The 18,730-nt window shown below is 39.0% G+C and overlaps 1 protein-coding gene across 4 annotated transcripts in view; it reads right to left on the reverse strand.

The window, feature by feature from the left end:
* The window catches only part of ADAM22 (ADAM metallopeptidase domain 22), a 244,114-nt gene that overhangs the window by 82,950 nt on the left and 142,434 nt on the right, over nt 1-18,730 (reverse strand). For all 4 annotated transcript variants that reach the window (XM_073809746.1, XM_073809745.1, XM_073809744.1 and 1 more), the window contains exon 5: nt 1,863-1,945. In XM_073809746.1, coding sequence (XP_073665847.1) covers nt 1,863-1,945 — 83 coding nt within the window. The remainder of the gene's footprint in view (nt 1-1,862; nt 1,946-18,730) is intronic.

Consider the following 18,730-nt stretch of genomic DNA (forward strand, 5'->3'; position numbering starts at 1 on the left):
CTTAAAGTTCCCTTTCCATCCTTAGAACTGTGTAGGATTAGTAGCTGTTGGTCTGAGGGTCTCAGGTCTGTTAGGGTCCTTAGAAGGCAGTAATACCTTCTCTCTTATTTTCACAATATTGTGTCCATTTGGAAAACTGGGGGGTGGGGGAGGGGAGGGGCAGGGAGGAATTGGAACATGTACTGGGCAAGACACTTACACTGTGACTTTGGACTGAGATTTTAAGAGGAAGAGAGAGGAAGGAAAAAGCCTAGAACAGACATTTGTTGTCACAAAGTCGGCAAGCCCAGTGTACTATTCCTGGCTGACAGCTGTGCTCATCTTGAGATCAGAGATGACAATTTTACTGCTGAAGGGGATATCGACATTTCTTTTTCCAGATTAAGAATGCTGAGGCTCTCAGATATTAGGAACGGATTCCATGTTTGTAAAAATGTCTCCTTATTCAAAGAATTTATTTAAAATTAGTAAAATGGTCCTTTAGAAAACAATAAGCAAATGGAGGTCTATCCTGCTCTCAGGCATGTGACCTCCTTTCTCTGGCTATTTATCTGATCCCTGTGCTCTCTCCTTCCTGCCTCTCACGTACCGACTGCCAGAACCTGACCAGAGGCACCACTTAGGCAGACTGGCTAGATTTCCCAGCCTTTCCCATTAGGTCTCTTTCCTCACTTTCTTTGGACCTGTCAGTCGAACCCCTCCTCCTGGAAGATTCTATCAAAGCCTGTTCCAGGGCCCACTCCACCTTCTTCAGGTGACATCTCTCTGGAGCCCTCAGGGATGACCTCATTCAGTGCCCACTCTCAGCTTGCGTTTTTCTCAGGTTTTTTTCTCTCTCAAAGAAAACAAATGTACCTACCACATTCCATAGCACCAAGCTGGGCTAGATTTAGCTTCCCCACTAGACTGGGAGCTCTTGCGGGCAGGGCTCACGTTCTAATCCCCTTAATATTCCAAGTGGCTCGCACACACCAGATGCTCAATAACTGTTTGTTAGATGAAAAATCCACGTCTCTAACTTGGTAACAGACAGGAAGTATTTTAAAGCTTCCAAACAAAACTTTCACAAAACTAAAGTGCTAGCTGGTTCTGGGCCCCAAAAAGTAAACAAGGAGGTTGGATGATTTAGTCTAAGTAGAATGCTGAGGGCTGACACAGTATCTTTATAAGGGGTCACAAGACAAGTAAGAGACAGACAGCCACCTGGGTATCACCATCATAGACAGGATGGAGGAAGCTGATCTATTTCCACAGTAAACATCAGCAAACCTACTTTGATAGTGAAGGTTACGTAAAAGGAAGCAAGGCCCTGAGGAAGGATGAACTTCGTTCCATAGAGATTTCTGAGAACAAATGAACCTTCCCACGAGTTTGCTGTGAGTTAGATGGGATTCTGGCTGAATAAAGGGCTAAAACACGAGCTCTTGAGGTCACCTTCAGCCCTTGTCTTTGTGCAAGGAGTCAGGAGTTTCTACCTCCTGAAATCTCTATTATTCCATACAAATGTAAAAATGAACATCAAGGAGTATGAGGGGTAGAACGGGTACCAACGGGCTAAACACCCATGGAAACAGAGAACAAAGTTACCCAAACCACTCCTGTCTCCATCTGGATGAAACTAGAAAAATGTTTCAAACATCACTAAGGATGCATATTACAATCATAGAGCCCCTGGTTTCTGCATCTCTAATTTAACAATCTGCTTGGTTTATAAACCACAAAGGAGAAAAAGATTTGATCCACCACTGATTTAAAATTAGTTCTTGATATAAAATAGAGATTTTGACCACGGTGCATTACAAATAAAGAAAATAAGTGATTGGAAACAAAATGGATGATACAAAAAATTTGGGGACACTTACTGAAGTCCATGGCAGGTTGACAATGCCACAAATGAGGCAGGGTTTCCTCGGATGTGGCCCTGGTAGTAACAGTGTTCTCCTCCCTGAAAGCAGAAATAGAGAACATAAGCCTTTGCCATCACAAAGAGAATCTGCCACAGCGTTTCACAGGTTTCTGCCCACACTGCACCTCCATGTGCAAAGCTCTGTACAATGTTTCACTATCCAGGCTAGTACTATCAAACCATTTCTAACAGAATTATTCATAAACACTCCCAGTGAGCTGACTGCAAATCAACAGACAGGGAAATAAAAGTTGACTTAACTTTCCTTTTATGTAGATGATGATAGACGGAACAAAGAAACAGACTCTGAAATACATATGTGGCCCCCAGCACCAGGAAAAGTTCAATCGGCGATTTCCCCAGTCCTGAGAAACTCAACCTTGAGTAGCAGCAAAATGGTGTGCTTTCCCATAAAGTGAAGTAAGATGAATATAAATCATCTGAGAGTCACTAAATTAAGTTGATGGAGAAAAATGCCTATTTTTACAGTTATCAAAACTTGACAAATTTACACTAGTCTTTTCTCCAACCAGGAATGGCTTTACTGGTAAGCAGTCTAGGGTAGGGTTTGAAATTGAGAAGTTTCTTCTAAAAGTGAGCCACATTAATGAAATTCCACTAAGAGACTCACTTGTTTGGATTAAATGTTCCTGGAAAAGGTAACAGGGTAGAGCCTCTGGCATCTCAAGGTGGTACCCCAGTCTTTAGATGCTTGCTACTCAGACTGTGGTCTAGAAAACAGCAGCGCTGGCATCACCAGAAGCACGTCAGAAATGCAGAATCCGAGGGCCCACCCCCGACCTACTGGATCAGAATCAGCATTTTAACAAGGTACCTAGGTGACTCATAGCGCACATTTAAGTTTAAGAAGCACTGGTCTAAATGACCTTTCCCATTCCCCCACTAATCTCCCAATTCCTCAGAAGCTGAAAGCTTTTAATTCAACTGACTCACTGATATGTGAAAGAGCAATGTAGGAAGGACTGAAGGAATGGGTGGTTTAAAGGGGCAAATGTTACCTACTTCACAGTCTGGCTTAAGGACTAACCCCACTTAAAATACTCAGTGCTTGACAAGGGCAGGGGAGAGAACAGGAAGACATAATGATGGAACAAGGTTGAAGACATTTTCTTCACTGGGATTCCAAGGAAGGCAGCCTGGCCTGAGCCTGCTGCTCCTCATGAGATAATCCCACAGGACAGGGTGAAGCTCAGCTTTGCTGAGGGAGCAGAGAGCAGGCAAAATGGCTCGCAGCACAAGCCCTGACGCTCTGACACCTCCAAATTCCCAAGGGAGTCACTGAGAATCATGAACTGAGGACTGGGGTTGGATCGGATGGAGGATAAGATAGGGAGGTACTTCACGTGTAATTCTGACAGGCAATGGAACCCAGAAGGCCATAGACTTAAGGGGAGAAACAAAGCCAGTTCCTGACTTCCGGGGTAGCGTTGGTTTGGATTTAACAGTGTGAGCTATTAGCTCTTTCACTTACTAGCCGTGTAATCTCAAGCAAATCACAGAGCCTCCCTGTGTAACAATCTCATAGGGTTGTTCAGAGGATTAAAGAGCTAACATGCATAAAGGGATTAGAATAATGCATGGCACTTGGTACACACTCAGTAAATGTTTGCTACCATTATGATTACTGTGTGTCTCTTATTGCCCTACTCAGTTTACACACACAATCTCCTTAAATCCTCACATCGCTTCTACAAAGAAATATTGTCGTCTCTATTTCACATAGGAGGTCACAATCTCTGAGAGTCAAGGCTGTCCACCTGGGAAGTTGCCAAGTAGGGGTGCAGACTTTGTGTGAATGTGTGAATGCGAGGCCTGTGTCCTTCCCCCTACATTACTTATGAGTTGGACCTAGAACCTGTGAGTTATGCAATGCAAGCTTCCCCTAGGCTGTTTTTGTTTGTTTGTTTTTAATTTTTGGAGTAAAGCTGGGGGGTATATTTAACAGGACTTAAAATTCCCTCTGTTGGATTGGTGAACTATCCAAAAGATTTGTGGAGGACAGATTACTATGTTTCAAATGACCTTGATTTCCTGGACACATTTGATTGGACCAATCAAAACTCTAGCTTTTGATTGGCCAGACACAAAAAGCCAACAGTCAATGGGGTGACCTGGAAAGACAGAGCAGCATTTCTTTAAATTGGACACAGACTAATTGGACACAGACCCAATCAGATCTCTCTCAGAGGTCTAAAACTCACAGTGAAGAGTAGGTAGAAAGATAGTAGAAACAAAGAGAAGCAGAAACCAGGAAGATAATCACAAGAATTACGGTATCAGGTTAGGGAACAATGGAAGCTGACAAGTCATTGTATGTGGGGAAAATACATCAGAGGTAAAGGCATACAAGACATGTTTTATAAATTACTAAAGTTTTCTTTAAAATACCAACTTTGGGGGCTTCCCCGGTGGCGCAGTGGTTGAGAGTCCGCCTGCCGATGCAGGGGACACGGGTTCGTGACCCGGTCCGGTAAGATCCCACATGCCGCGGAGCAGCTGGGCCCGTGAGCCATGGCCGCTGAGCCTGCGCGTCCGGAGCCTGTGCTCCGCAACAGGAGAGGCCACAACAGTGAGAGGCCCGCGTACCGCAAAAAAAAAAAAAAAAACCAACTTTGGAAACATGTTATCTTAAATCATAAAAAAGGACAAAGAATTCATGTTTTGAAACAATCCATTATATAGGGGCTAAATAGATGATTAGATAATAGAAAACAATCTTTCACTAATTTCTGATTCTGATAAATAGGAGTCAGTCCAAAAACAGCATATGATCATGATCCATCTGCACAAAAGCCGAACACTGCAAATGAAGTGAAGAGCTCAATATGGTTGAATCATTATCAAATGTTTCCATGACACTTCAAGAGAAGCACAAACACCGGGGGGGGGGGGGGGGGACAGCTCCTCATTTTAGACTATTGTAATTCAAATCTTGAGGGTCTCAACTGGCATTATATGTAATTCTTCTAAATAATGGTGGAAATTAATTTTTGTGTTGTAACTTTTTTTTCAGGAATTATTCGCCATAAATCAACAATTATTTCAACTTAGAGCTAAAGTAGATTGTTTTTTTCCTTTGACATGCCTGGAAATATTTCTTAGTCCAGAATAGAGGCCTTAATGTTAAAGGGCTTCTTTAATTTATATAAATCTAGAGTTAAATTATTAAAATAAATAGACAAAATAAATTAAATAGATTTTTGCTTTTAAATAAGTATTTTCACACATTATTTTTAAAATAATAAATGCTTATGGCAAAATTCCTAAGAATTCAGGTGGTACATGGTAAAGAGTGAAAATATCCCCTTCCTACACATTGTCCAGGCTGCAGTTGCTTCCTAAAAGGTAAGCATTTTTGACAGATTTTGTGTACCACATCAGGAGTTGTCTATGCATATTTAAGGAAATGTGTATATACATAAATATACATACATCCTTTTCAGTGCATAAATGAGTTTACACTACCCATACTGTTCTGCCACTTGAGTTTTTCCCTTAAGGTAACCTTAACATCAACCTCATTGTTTCAATTGTGGCAGAATAGTCTACCACAGGGGTGAACCACAATTCATTTAAACAATCCTGTACAAATGGACATTTAGGTTATTGCAACAAACATTCTTTCATATATTTCTGTGCACTTCTGTCAGTATATATGTAGGATAGATTACCAGATGTGTAGGTCAAAGAATATGTGCATTTAAAATTTTAGTGGATAGTTTAGAAGACAAATATAATTGTATTTCTTTACACATATCTGTTTTAAAAGATGCATGGCATTTTAAAATAATAAAATGCATTTTATTTTTTTTGCGGTACGCAGGCCTCTCACTGTTGTGGCTTCTCCCGTTGCTTTTTTTTTTGCGGTACGCGGGCCTCTCACTGTTGTGGCCTCTCCCGTTGCAGAGCACAGGCTTCGGATGCGCAGGCTCAGCGGCCAAGGCTCACGGGCCCAGTCCCTCTGCGGCATGTGGGATCTTCCCGGACCGGGGCACGAACCCGCGTCCCCTGCATCAGCAGGCGGACTCTCAACCACTGCGCCACCAGGGAAGCCCTAAAATGCATTTTATTAAAAATTACATATTTTAATAAAGACTACCATTTAAACCAACTTTCTCAAATCTTATCAATAATAAAGATTCTCCATATCTTCACATGACTTTCTTAAGGAACGAGATGCTTTATGGAAGTAGGTATTATAAAAAATAACCTAAGACAGATGCTGTAGGAAAAGAAAAAAGCCAGCACATCCCAGCAGAGTTTAGCTCTTTATCCAACTGCCAGTCTTGGCTTTATTCCTTACTGTCTCTTGTTCCAGAAATAAATCCATTGTCCTTAAAGCTTTCTTCATACTCCTTGATTTAATAACACAGTCGTAACAGTACAGATGTTTATTTTTAGCTAATTAGATAGTTGTAGCTAAAAAAACTACCCACCTCTATAAAAATGAACTATATGATAATTCACATGTCATATTGGTTTATCTTCCCTGTGGAAAAAAAGCTTACTGAGATTTAATTCTAGGGGAGTCGAAATAATCATTTATTTGAAAAATTCAAACACAAACCACATTTTTATTAAGCATTCAAAAGAAAAGCAGAATTTATGACAAATATGCTGAGATGATAATGCAAAGGAAGTTACACAGCCTGGGTTATAAAACTAAGAAACCCAATAAAAGAAACTAATTAGAGCACAGCTGCAAGGCCATGGTCATTTGCTCTCCATCCAGACCCTCAAAGGAAACTACAACTTTATCAGCTCCAAGATGGACCAGGGCCACCTCTTCCAAAAAGCCTTCTCAGATTCCCTCCTCCTCATAAAATTAACCTTGCTAACCATTCTTTCTCTGAATTTTCATATTTTATCTCCTTCTACCTGCATTCTTGTTTCCGTCCCATGCCCCCACTAAACTATGGTCTCCTTTCAGGGAAGCACAGGTGCCTGATTTACATCCCCAAGTGTGCTGTTAGGGGGAGAGCCTCCCAGAATCTCAGCTTCCTCATCAATCAAATGGGGAAAATAACAACCCACACTGCCTCACAAAAGGATGCAGTGGAATCCATGAGATACAAAGTCAAGTCCACTGTAAACTGCTATATAATTAGGTGCAGCCAGGCAATATTTACTCAGTGAGGGATTCTATATGTCCCTCTAGCTATGATTCTCATACTTTATTTGTTAAGACTAACAAACTGTTAAATTCAGGGCATTAGCTAATTAATAATGCAGCTTACTGTGTCTCTCGCCCAGAGAGTCTGTTTAGGCAGCTCTGAGGTTAGACCCAAGAATCTGCATTTTAACAAATATCCCATGGTTTTCTTACTCTAAGAACACACTAGAGCAGTGGTCCTCAACCTTGGCTGCATATCAGAAACACCTTGGGGAGCTTTCAAAATCCCAATGCTCAGGCTGTACTCCAACCCAATTAAATCATACTCTCTGGAGACGGGACGCAGGCCTCAGCATCTTTGTAAGTGCTCCAGATGATTCAATGAAGCTACAGTGTCTGAGAGTCCCTGCCCTAAAGAAATACTGCTCAACAGCAGGGGTTCTCAAAACTGACTATCAGAATCACCGTGACTCCCAGAATCACCCACTGGTTCCCAGGCATTCCCTCGGACCTACTGGATCCAAATCTCCAAGGAGAGAGGGCTCTAGGCTTTTGAGGGTTGCAGAAAGTTCCCCAGCTGATTTTGATGATCATATTTGGAATTATTAACCTAAAAATATGCAACCCAATACCAAACCATCCCCAGGTAGAGGATCCCAGAAAGACTGAGATCTTTCAGAGAATGAAAGTGTCTGCCACATCCTGGGCATTCTGCTTGGTGATGAATGTACTATTTCATGATGACTGATGAAGTGAATAGTAATTTTTCCATTTCACAAGTGAGAAAATGTAGATTTAAAGTGAGCCTTCACACCCAGGTATGCCTGATGCAGAGTCAAGTCTCTTTACGTTGGTGGTTCTCAAAGAGTGGTGTCCGGCCCCAAAGCATCAGCTTATTAGAAATGTAAATTCTTAAGCCTCTCCCCAGACATACTCCATCAGAGGCTCTGGAAGCTCTCCAGTGACTTCCAGGCACTCAAAATTTAAGAACAACTGCTTTTCGCTACATCTGCCTCTGCATTTTAAAGCTCCTCATTTGCTGAGCTCCCTGAAATCCTACACCAGTTCCTGAGCAAAGTCTAACTGAAGCATAAAAGATATAAACAGCCATAGCTCTTCTCCACTTCTCTTTTTCTCCCAAAGCCAGCTGGTTTTATCAGAAACAGAATTGAGGGCAAAAGGTGAAATAAGAATACGTGAGGGACTTTCCTGGTGGCGCAGTGGATAAGACTCTGCACTCCCAATGCAGGGGGCCCAGGTTCGATCCCTGGTCAAGGAACTAGATCTCATATGCATGCCACATCTAAGAAGCCCACCTGCTGCAACTAAGACCTGGTGCAACCAAATAAATAAATAAAAATATTAAAAAAAGATTATGTGAGAATTTTACCATGTACAGAGCCAGGAAGAGCAGAGCTATTCTTTGTAGGTGCTGGTAAGAGGGTACCATACAGGATGCTTTGCCAGGACTCAAGGGACTAGAGCAGTCAACATCCCATTAGCCTGGAACTAAGGGGTCTCCCAGGATGCAGGTCATTCAGTGCTCCATCCATGAAAGTCACAGGCAAATCAGCGTGAGTTTGGTCACCCCAAAAGGGACAGGGTTACTGCAGACACTTCCAGACCCAAACACCAGCCTGTAACCCTTGTGTTCCTGCTCTGCTCCCTGAGTCATAGCTCTCTACCCCTCTGTGGGCACCAAGTCCCAGGACTGGCTTCTGCCCTGCAGATTGGGGTTTATGCCAGTCATCCTCTTCCATAAGTGAGACCCTTGCTCACTCTAGAAGTTCGCCACCCTGGGTGCACATTAGTGTCATGTTACTGCCACGAGGGAAGTTTTTTTTTAAAAAGATCAAGGCTTATTCCGTGCCATTTATATCAGGACCTCTAGGGATGGAAGCTGAACATTATTTTAAACTGCCCAGATGATTCCAACATGCTGCCTTAGGTTGAGAAGCTATGCTCTAGGCAATTTCCCCTTTGCAGGAACTGAAGACCTGTCCCTGAACTCTTCTGCACCCAGGCACGTGCACTGGCCAGACTTCTGTTTGTGGCTGCATGGCTGGAATCTGTTCTGCCGGGCATTTGTCTACAATAGCCTCTTCCCAATTTCCTCCTGATTGGCATTGATATGACGTGCCTCTCCCTCCCAATAGTGAGAAATGACATTTTAAAGTCAAGAATATTCCGAGTCTCCCTAGGGTCATCTGCATCAAGGAAATTCCTAGAAAAGCTAAATCTTATTTTGGAGAGGATCCAGCAACCTACCCTGATTAAAACGTATAACCTGGAATTATATAGAATCAGATGGGATTCATAAAAGGGACATATTTTAAACATTTGTTCAGTTACAGAATGTAAGCTTATCTGATTCTACAGGCTCTCCAAGGAAAACAGACAGAAAAGCAATCTCATCTTACTTTACAGTAAATTGAATTAAATAAAGCTATCACATGGTCGATGATCCATGGATCTACACTATGCATGCCAAAATCTTTACCAGTTCATGCCAAAATAAGAAAAATAAGGCAATTCAGTCAGTTTTTCATGAAGCTAAATGCATTTAATTTTCATATAACTGTCCTTTGTTTTGAGATTTATTCTTGCCTTCTTTTTATTAAAATTATCCATTTTTAATTTTTAATAGGCTTTTTTATTTTGATTCACAGAAAAGTTGCAAAGATGGTACGGAGAGTTCTAGTATATCTACCACTCAGTTTCTCCCATTGTTACCATCTTACGTCACCTGAGTACGTTGGTCAAAACTAAAAGACTGATACCAGAATGTTACCGATTACTAGGCTCTGAACATTTAGATTTCACTAGTGTTTCCATTAACTTCCTCTTTCTGTTCCAGGATCCAGTCCAGGTTACCATATTGCATTAGTTGTCACAGTCATTCTTTTTGCACTGGGAGCAATAGTAAATAGAATTTAGGTATTTTGAAGGGGCTGTTTCCATATACAGTAAAATAAAAAGACTGGCAACCCTATATTGATCTAAAATTTGTTTTGTTAGTATACTGGGCTATGAAATGCAAGTCCAGGATCAAGAGTATGAATGAATATTTCCTAGACTCTAACTTAGCACTATAGGTTTCAAAATAAGTTTTTTTAAAAACTACCCTTATGTAAACAAGCTTAATTTAAATGACTTATTAAAATGTAATTTTTAATATAACCCATAGAGATAATTTCTGAAAGGTTACTCAATAACACTTTTCTATAACAATAATCTAGGACTCCTCACTGCCTGAAATTGTTCTGGACTGTCCTTTCAAGGATGTTTGCAGAGTGAAAAGAGTTTTGAAGATAGAGCTATCTCCCTCTAGAGCAAAAAAGAAGCATGTTTACTTCCTATGATAAAAGATTCGAGTTTTTTAAATTCAGAATTTCTCTAGTAACACAACATGCTGTGTGTGCAGGTGTCACCTGGCCCTTTCCTCTGTCACCCTCTGGGGATCGAGGCTCACGATACAAGCATATGAAAATGCAGCTATTCTGGCTACTTCTTTGACCCAGGATCTCCTGTCTTCCGCCAGCATAGATGAAACTGCAACAGGCTAACTTGTTAACTTGCAAGTAGGATAAAATCTAAGACCCTCACAGTTGTTGAAACTTGGATTTCCATTTTCCCCTGAAGATTAGGAGACTTGTTAACAGTGAGCCTCCATTCCCACATTTGCATTTTGCTGTAGGATACAAATCAGCTGCAGATAAGAATAAGATACACATTGTCCATCTTATTACAGCTAGCCTGTCTCTCATTTATACCACTAGTTGACACCTTTGGACATTTGTGTTCGCCATCCCATTCCAGGATACAAGTGTTCAAGCAGTATCAAAATTATCACCTCATTTCAACATCGAAAGCTAAATGGTCCTTCAAAATCTCAGCACTAGGGCTTCCCTGGTGGCGCAGTGGTTGAGAGTCTGCCTGCCGATGCAGGGTACACGGGTTCGTGCCCCGGTCCGGGAGGATCCCACATGCCGCGGAGCAGCTGGACCCGTGAGCCATGGCCGCTGAGCCTGCGCGTCCGGAGCCTGTGCTCCGCAACGAGAGAGGCCACAACAGTGAGAGGCCCGCGTACCGCAAAAAAAAAAAAAAACTCTCCACTATTTTAATACTCATCGATAAGCACTAGGATCTTGCAGCATAGTCATCAACCGAAAAACATTTTAAAAACTAAAAGAAGACAAATCTAGCTGACAAAAAAGGAAATAATTTCATTTAAAAATATGCATGGTTCCTGTTGAAGAGGAAAGATATAAGAATATTATTGCAGCAAATATTCTTGAATATTATTGTAGCGAAAGTTTCTACAAGAAAGGAGAAAAGAGACAGAACTAGAAAGCCAGCCATTGGATATAAATAAAAGTGATAAGCAAAAGTTACTTATTGGAAAATGGTGAACACCACAGAAAATAGGAACCATAAATGTCTTATGAGCTCTCAAGTTTAAAAAAAAAAAAGTCCACTAGAGACACAGTGAACTTAAAATCTATTTTTATTGTTGTGCAGTTGTGTTTCCTTATACTGATTTCCCCTGGGTATTGTCAGCTGTGGAAAACAAAACATAAAAATGATGATAGGTTTCCAGGAGTTAAAGCTCACAAGTATCCTAACTGAACAATTGTTAAAGTCTTTTTGAGATGCAATCCATTTTTAAAAGTTAAAGACTTACTCCCTCTCCTCTTGTATGTAGGCTCAGGCACCTCCAGCACATGCTCTAATTGTTTTTACATCAGTTATAATAAAAATGCCTTCTGTATTCATTTCCTAGGACTCTCATAACAGATTACCAAAACCTGGGAGGCTTAAAACAACAGAAATCTATTCTCTCACAGTACTGCAGATGAGAAGTCTGAAATCAAGGTGTTGGCAGAGCCATGCTCCCTCTAGACAAGAATCCTTCCTTGCTTCTTCCTAACTTCCAGTGGTTGCCAACAATTCTAAGTGTTCCTTGTTTTGGAGATGCAACCTCCAATCTCTGCCACCTTCTTCACATGGCATTCTTCCTCTGCGTCTGTCTCTGCATCTCTGTGTCTACACTTCCCTCTTATAAGGACACCAGTCATTGGATTAGGGCCCTCCTCTTAACATGATCACACCTGAAAAGGCCCTGTTTGCAAAAAAGGTCACGTTCACAGGTACCAGGGGACATGACTTTTGAGGGGACACTATTCAACATAGTACAATTTCTCATCTCTTTCAATGTGACCAATTGAATTTTTATATTCCTAATCCAGAGATTTTGCTTCTAAGAAGCTTGGCTCAGTGAAATAAACTGCAGGTGTCTACTACAGCAGCCCTCATCTAAAAAGATTAACCCGTATCTTAATTACCTCTAGCCAGACATTCTAGTTTCCCATAGCTTAATTTAACAATACTCATCATTATTTTACACAAATAATACGGTAAACCTGATCTTCAGTTCTTTTATTAAGTCGAACAGAGCTTCCAAAATTGCTTATTTTTAACCAGAAAATAGGCAAGAAAAATTATTTTTCAGCTGTCAGGTAACCATTTACAGACCTATTAATATAACAATGTCTGATCAGACTACGAAAACATTTTAGGTTCCCACAGAATGCTCCTCAGCAACGAATTACTGTAATGCAGAGAGGGTACTTAGCAGGTTCTCTATGTTGCAGTTCTAAATTGAGAGAATGGAAAGTCAATGAGGACCCCATACAGTGACTGTATAATTATAAACTCATGAAATTATAACTCTTTCCAGGAAATTACTACATTACTGTATCTTTTTAGCAAATAATAGACGCTTAAATGTATTGCTCTATATGAATGCTTTAGCATAAGACATGCGTATTACCTAAAACCTTCTTCTGTAGTTGGTGTTTGAATATCAATAGGAAAAAATATAATTGTCTAGAAGACAGTTACAGAAAACGAAAACATATTTGGCATCCCTAAAATAAAGGAAGAAAAGATTTCTGTTCCATCTGAAACGAAAAATATTTTTGTTGTTTTCTTCTCTTCCTTTTTTGTTTTAGAAGGTGTAACTATATGAGGGTTAGAGGTAAAGAAAAAAAGACATTTTTTCCCACTACCACCAAGAACTTATTCTCCTTTAATTTCACTTCCATTCTATCATCCTCCCATCCACTCTGTTTTTGAAAAAGGAAGGATAAACAGGGAAAACTTCTAGCTGCCAAAAGAAGGCTGCATTGCAGCATCTCTTTCTCCTGTTCTACTTGAACCTTAAACACTGTGCTCAAGAACTCAACACCAGCATCCAGTGGTCATTCTTATTCCTCAGTGGATGATTCTGCATTAGCCCAGGATTAATTTAAAGGTACAAACAAAGGGTTGGCTTACTAAGGACGAACTTCTCTAACGATTCCTTCAGGGAGGCAAAGTAGTATTTAAGGGTTGTATCTGACAAGAAGTGATGCTAAACCTGAAAAAATTAAGTGCTTTCCTTTCAGCAATGTTTCTATGAGCGCATGATTGTCATTTGCCATTTTGGGGGTATTTTCCTGTAAAATGAAGGAGGAGTTGAATTTTGTGGTCTCTAAAGTTCTTTCTGGTTCTACGATTTGCAATCTATTTTTAAAAATTCAAAGATTACCAACTTTTTATTTCTTTTAAATAATCAGGCCAACTTTCAAGGAATTAATATCTTTTACACTGCATTTACCATTAAAAAAATTAAACTAACAACAAAAGATACTCATGTGTTTGGAAAATTTTTAAATATTACATACAAAAATTTTAAACAGTTTAAAAATTATTTCTAAAATTTCAAATAATGAACGAGTCATATAAGAATCATAGTATAAATTACAAAATATACATATTTATGGGCAGTGAAAAAATGTATGTATCAGAACTTTTAGGATGCTGCTAAAATGGTACTTAAGAATAAATTCTTCATCCCTAGATGCTGATAGAAAAGAAAGATTGATAATGAATAAGTTAAATTTTAACTCAATGAGTTATGAAAAGAACAAAGGAGAATTTTTTTAAGTAAAAGAAAGTAGACATTAATAACAGAAGTAGAGCTAGTTCCTTGAACAAAATATATCTTAAAAAACTCAAACAAGATTAACCAAGTAAAAGTAAAGGCACAAATAAAGTATAATAGAAATGAAACAGGAGATACTCTGATACAGAATTATCAGACTTTAAAAGCCAAAAATGACTTGAAGCAAATTTAATAAAATGCTAACATGTATCTACACATGTATCTTTTACAACATTTTATAGAATTTTTAATATGTTTGGAATATTTCAAAGTTACTGAAATTTTTATCAGAGGCCAATTGCTGGTATTTCATGACCTGAAATTTAAAACTGATTTAGAAGTGGCTCTAATATACCTTCCAAAGACAGCACGTGAATATGAGCCTCAGTACACAGGATGACCTTAGCATCAGGTAAGCAGATGGAACATTTTTATTTTTCCTGTTTATATTCACTGCATCTTTTCATAGCAGGGAGAATAATCTGCTCTCCCAGACCTGTCCAAACTGGACTTCTCCCCACATAGCATTGGATGAACAGAAGAAACTACCCAATTTCCTAACACGCGGCTTAATTCACTCACTTAATTTTTCTGTTCAACAAAAAAAATTGTTGAATTATTGTTTTCGAGGTACATATATTATGCTAAGAGCTAGGAACTCAGTACAAGTTCCCCTGGGAGTCTACTCTTGGAGTAACTTCTCATAGGAGTTACTATACATAGTCTAGGGGCATAGAAGATTGTCTTCATGTGAAGCAGAGCATGAAGAAGTGCTGTGGGTGATCCTGACGTGCTTCCTGTATCTCAAGCAGAATCAGAAACTAGCAGTAAGAAGTACAGGCCACCAAAGACCTAGCCAGAAATTCTTTACAAATTTCCACTTTACCTCAATAATGATTTCAACACTAATATTTATGGAGCATTTCCCATACCCAAAGCTCTGAGCTACATGTCTGTCTTTCTCATTTAACAGATGAGAAAAATGAACCATGGAAGAAATAAGTAAATTGTCCAAGGTCACATGAAAATTGATTGGCATAGTCACGATTTGAATTTAGGTCTATCTATCCCTAACAATATCCTTGGTCTCTAAGTTTACTGCCTCCAAACTACAGATTTATCCTGGACTTAGAAACAAAAGAAATGACTAGTTTCATTTATTAACACTAGTGGAAAAAAAATTTTTTTTTAATTTTTTTAAATCAGAAAGGTAGCAGTGACCTCAAGAAGACAGCACTTACTCTGTCCAAAGATCACATTGCTGTGTGGGATACCTGTTGACCCCACTCAGAATTACCCAAGAAACCACTCTGCCTTCTAAAGACAGTTAGAGGTACACTTTCAGATTTTTGAGAATATGGAGAGAAGAGAAAACAAAGGAAGAAAATAATCAGTATATGAAGTCCAAAGGCATACTTGGTCTTGTTTCCATTACGTCATACCTGATTTCTTCGGGTCGAAGCTCTGCTCAAATGTTATACTCCTGCTTTCTCTTCCTTTTTTTAAAAAATTCATTTTATTGAAGTATAGTTGACTTACAATGTTGTGTTAATTTCTGCTGTACAGCGAAGTGATTCAATTATATATATATATATAAAATTGAAGAATTAATAATTTCTCATATGCTTTTCCATTATGGTTTATTACAGAGTATTGAATATAGTTCCTGTGCTATACAGTAGGACCTTGTTGTTTATCCATCCTATACATAAGAGTTTGCATCTGCTAATCCCAAACTCCCAACCCATCCCTCCCCCAACCCCCTCCCGCTTGGCAACCACAAGTCTGTTCTCTATGTCTGTGAGTCTATTTCTGTTTCGATAAGTTCATTTGTGTTATATTTTAAATTCCACATATAAGTGATAATCATATAATATTTGTCTTTCTCTGTCTGGTTTACTTCACTTAGTATGATAATCTCTAGGCCCATCCATGTTGCTGAAAATGGCATTATTTCATTCTTTTTTATGGTTGAATAATATTTCATTGTGTGTGTGTGTGTGTGTGTGTGTGTGTGTGTGTGTGTGTGTGTGTGTATATATATATATATATATATACACCTCATCTTCTTTATCCATTCATCTGCCGATGGACATTTAGATTGTTTCAATGTCTTGGCTATTGTGAATAGTGCTGCTATGAACGTAGGGGTGCATATATCTTTTCAAATTGCAGTTTTTTCCAGATATATGCCCAGGAGTAGGATTGTTGGATCATATGGTAGCTCTATTTTTAATTTCGTGAGGAATCTCCATACTGTTTTCCATAGTAGCTGCACCAATTTACATTCCCAGCAACAGTGTAGCTTTTCTCCCTCTTGTACCACTGTCTCCATTAAGTGTCTAATGTCACTTCATCTCCACATGCCTAAATTTTTAGGAGTTCCTATGGGGATAATCAAGCACACCTACACCTTCCTCCTTTTGTACTTCATAGATGCAATAAAAAGTTTACTATGATAAAACATCAACTGGAAATCTAATCAATTACTCCCAAACATGGCTGATAACACCCAAACTACTCAATACCAAGGTACTAATTCTCTGGTCCTTATTACCTCTTCTTATTTTTATAGTGGCCACTTATTCACCAGAAAATAAGAATTTTTTATAAATGAAAAAGAAAATAATACTAGTTTGGGACAACACCCAGGGAATAATTTGTGATTTTTTGGGGGGGGTGTGCTTCAAACCAGTTTCAAATTCGTCAAAAACAACATTTCCGCAATTTCCTGCTCAATCATAGTTCACTCTAATTTCAAAAAATTTTCTGACAGTATATTTGTATAAGACATTATATAATACAAAGATTAGTTTTGTAATTAGAATTAAAATAGGAACAATATTCTATTATAAAATAGTTAATTGGCTCCATATATAGAAATACTATTAGTGCTACTTCAAATGTTTTTAAATTTATGGCTGAACATGTCTTTTTAAGTTTATAGATAACATCTTGAATATTAACAGATGAAATAATTCTTTAGATATTTAACCGAAAAAAAAACTTACACTGGAAAGAAAATAAAGAGGACTTCCTACTGAAATAGGTTACAGAGCTTAGAAACAGAACTCATGCTGACACCAGCTGTCACATTCCATTTCTCCTTACCCCCAGCACTAAGATACCTGACCTGTATAAACTGGTAATGGGCCAATATATTTTCTTCAGGCTACAGAGTCAAGACTACTTGCAATCTTAACAATGCCATTAAGGCAGCTGATGCATTATTCATGGTGATGGACCCAGCGCAACCTTGCTTTGGTCCCAAGGGAAAGCAAAATTTACTTAATCCCCAAAGAATTTTTTCCAATAATATAAAGAGAACTAAATCATGAAACCTGAGACCTCCCTGAAACCACACTGATTACAAGATGGCAGAGGAACATATGTCTGCACAAGCCTGCCAGGGGAAAAATGCACAGTGTCCAGCTCATCAAAAAGATGCTAAATAGATGATTGCCAGCAGATAAAAAGTAAAGTTAGGAGACATACCTGGAATAACTGTTGCATGTGAGGAAGAAACAAATATTTTATCAGTTTGTTTATGAGATTTGTGCAGATCTTTTACTTTCTTCCCTGAGTGCCGGGGGGGGGGGGCGGGCGGGGAAGGAAGGGGGACAGGCATTTTGAAGCACCTTGGCAGGGATACAACGAAACATCTTCTAGTCTTTTTGCAGAATGATGACATGTTTCAGCTTCGCTACTCTTGTCCATAAAACTTCACATTTCCTCCACACGCAGACAAATGTACACATAAGCGTATGATGGGCATTAGAATTGAGCCATGTGTTTGCCATGTGCAAAATGGCCACATATTTCATATGGCTACAGTTTAAAAGCCACAGCAATTCCCTCTACTGAACAATACTCAGTCTAACTTCTAAGGAGTACAGAGAAGAGCTAAAAATAAACTTCAAGAGAAAACAGTTGAAAAAACAGGGCTTCCTTACAAGGCATTTACTTTTCTTTAGGATAATGGAAATTTTATGTTTAGAATAAGAGACTCACCTGAACCAAACAGTTACATCTTCAATTCATGTCTTACTAAAACATCTACTAAGGAAGATATAATTGCAAATGGTAAAATGAAGTGCTGTAACTTAAATATTTGCGTTTCGATTCCTCTGCTACTATAATTATTGGTTTCCACAGAGAGGATAGACTATAATGGATATTAGCATGAATTCCCACACCAGGCTGCCTGGCTACAAATTCCTGGGCAAGTTAGTTAAACTTTATGTGCTCAGTTTCCTCATCTGCAAAATGAGGATACCAATGGTACTACTGAGGGATTAAATGACGTAAAATATGCAAAACACTTATTAGACTAGTGCCTGGAACATAGTAAGTACCATACAAATGTTTGCTATTTCTCCAACTGCTACTAGTAATTCTACTCTTATGACTCCTCAGTCCAGTTACAAGCGGTGATCCCATCGAAAATATGAACATTATTCAAAGAGGTAGAGATTGTACAAGATGGGAAATCCAGAATGGTAAAGTGAACACTTATGGGTACAATAATTATTTATTTGCAAAAATACAAAATTTTGAGAATGATATAAAGTCATCATAGCAAGTCATTATATTTAAAAATTCAGTTAAAGTGAGTGTTTCATTAGCTGGAGAGAACATGCCACCAATAGTCTTAAGGAACCAAAATGAGTTTGGCTTTGTGAGAAGTGGTTAACTCCTCCAA

Source organism: Tursiops truncatus, chromosome 9 (assembly GCF_011762595.2).
Source record: "Tursiops truncatus isolate mTurTru1 chromosome 9, mTurTru1.mat.Y, whole genome shotgun sequence".
NCBI classification, from domain to species: domain Eukaryota; kingdom Metazoa; phylum Chordata; class Mammalia; order Artiodactyla; family Delphinidae; genus Tursiops; species Tursiops truncatus.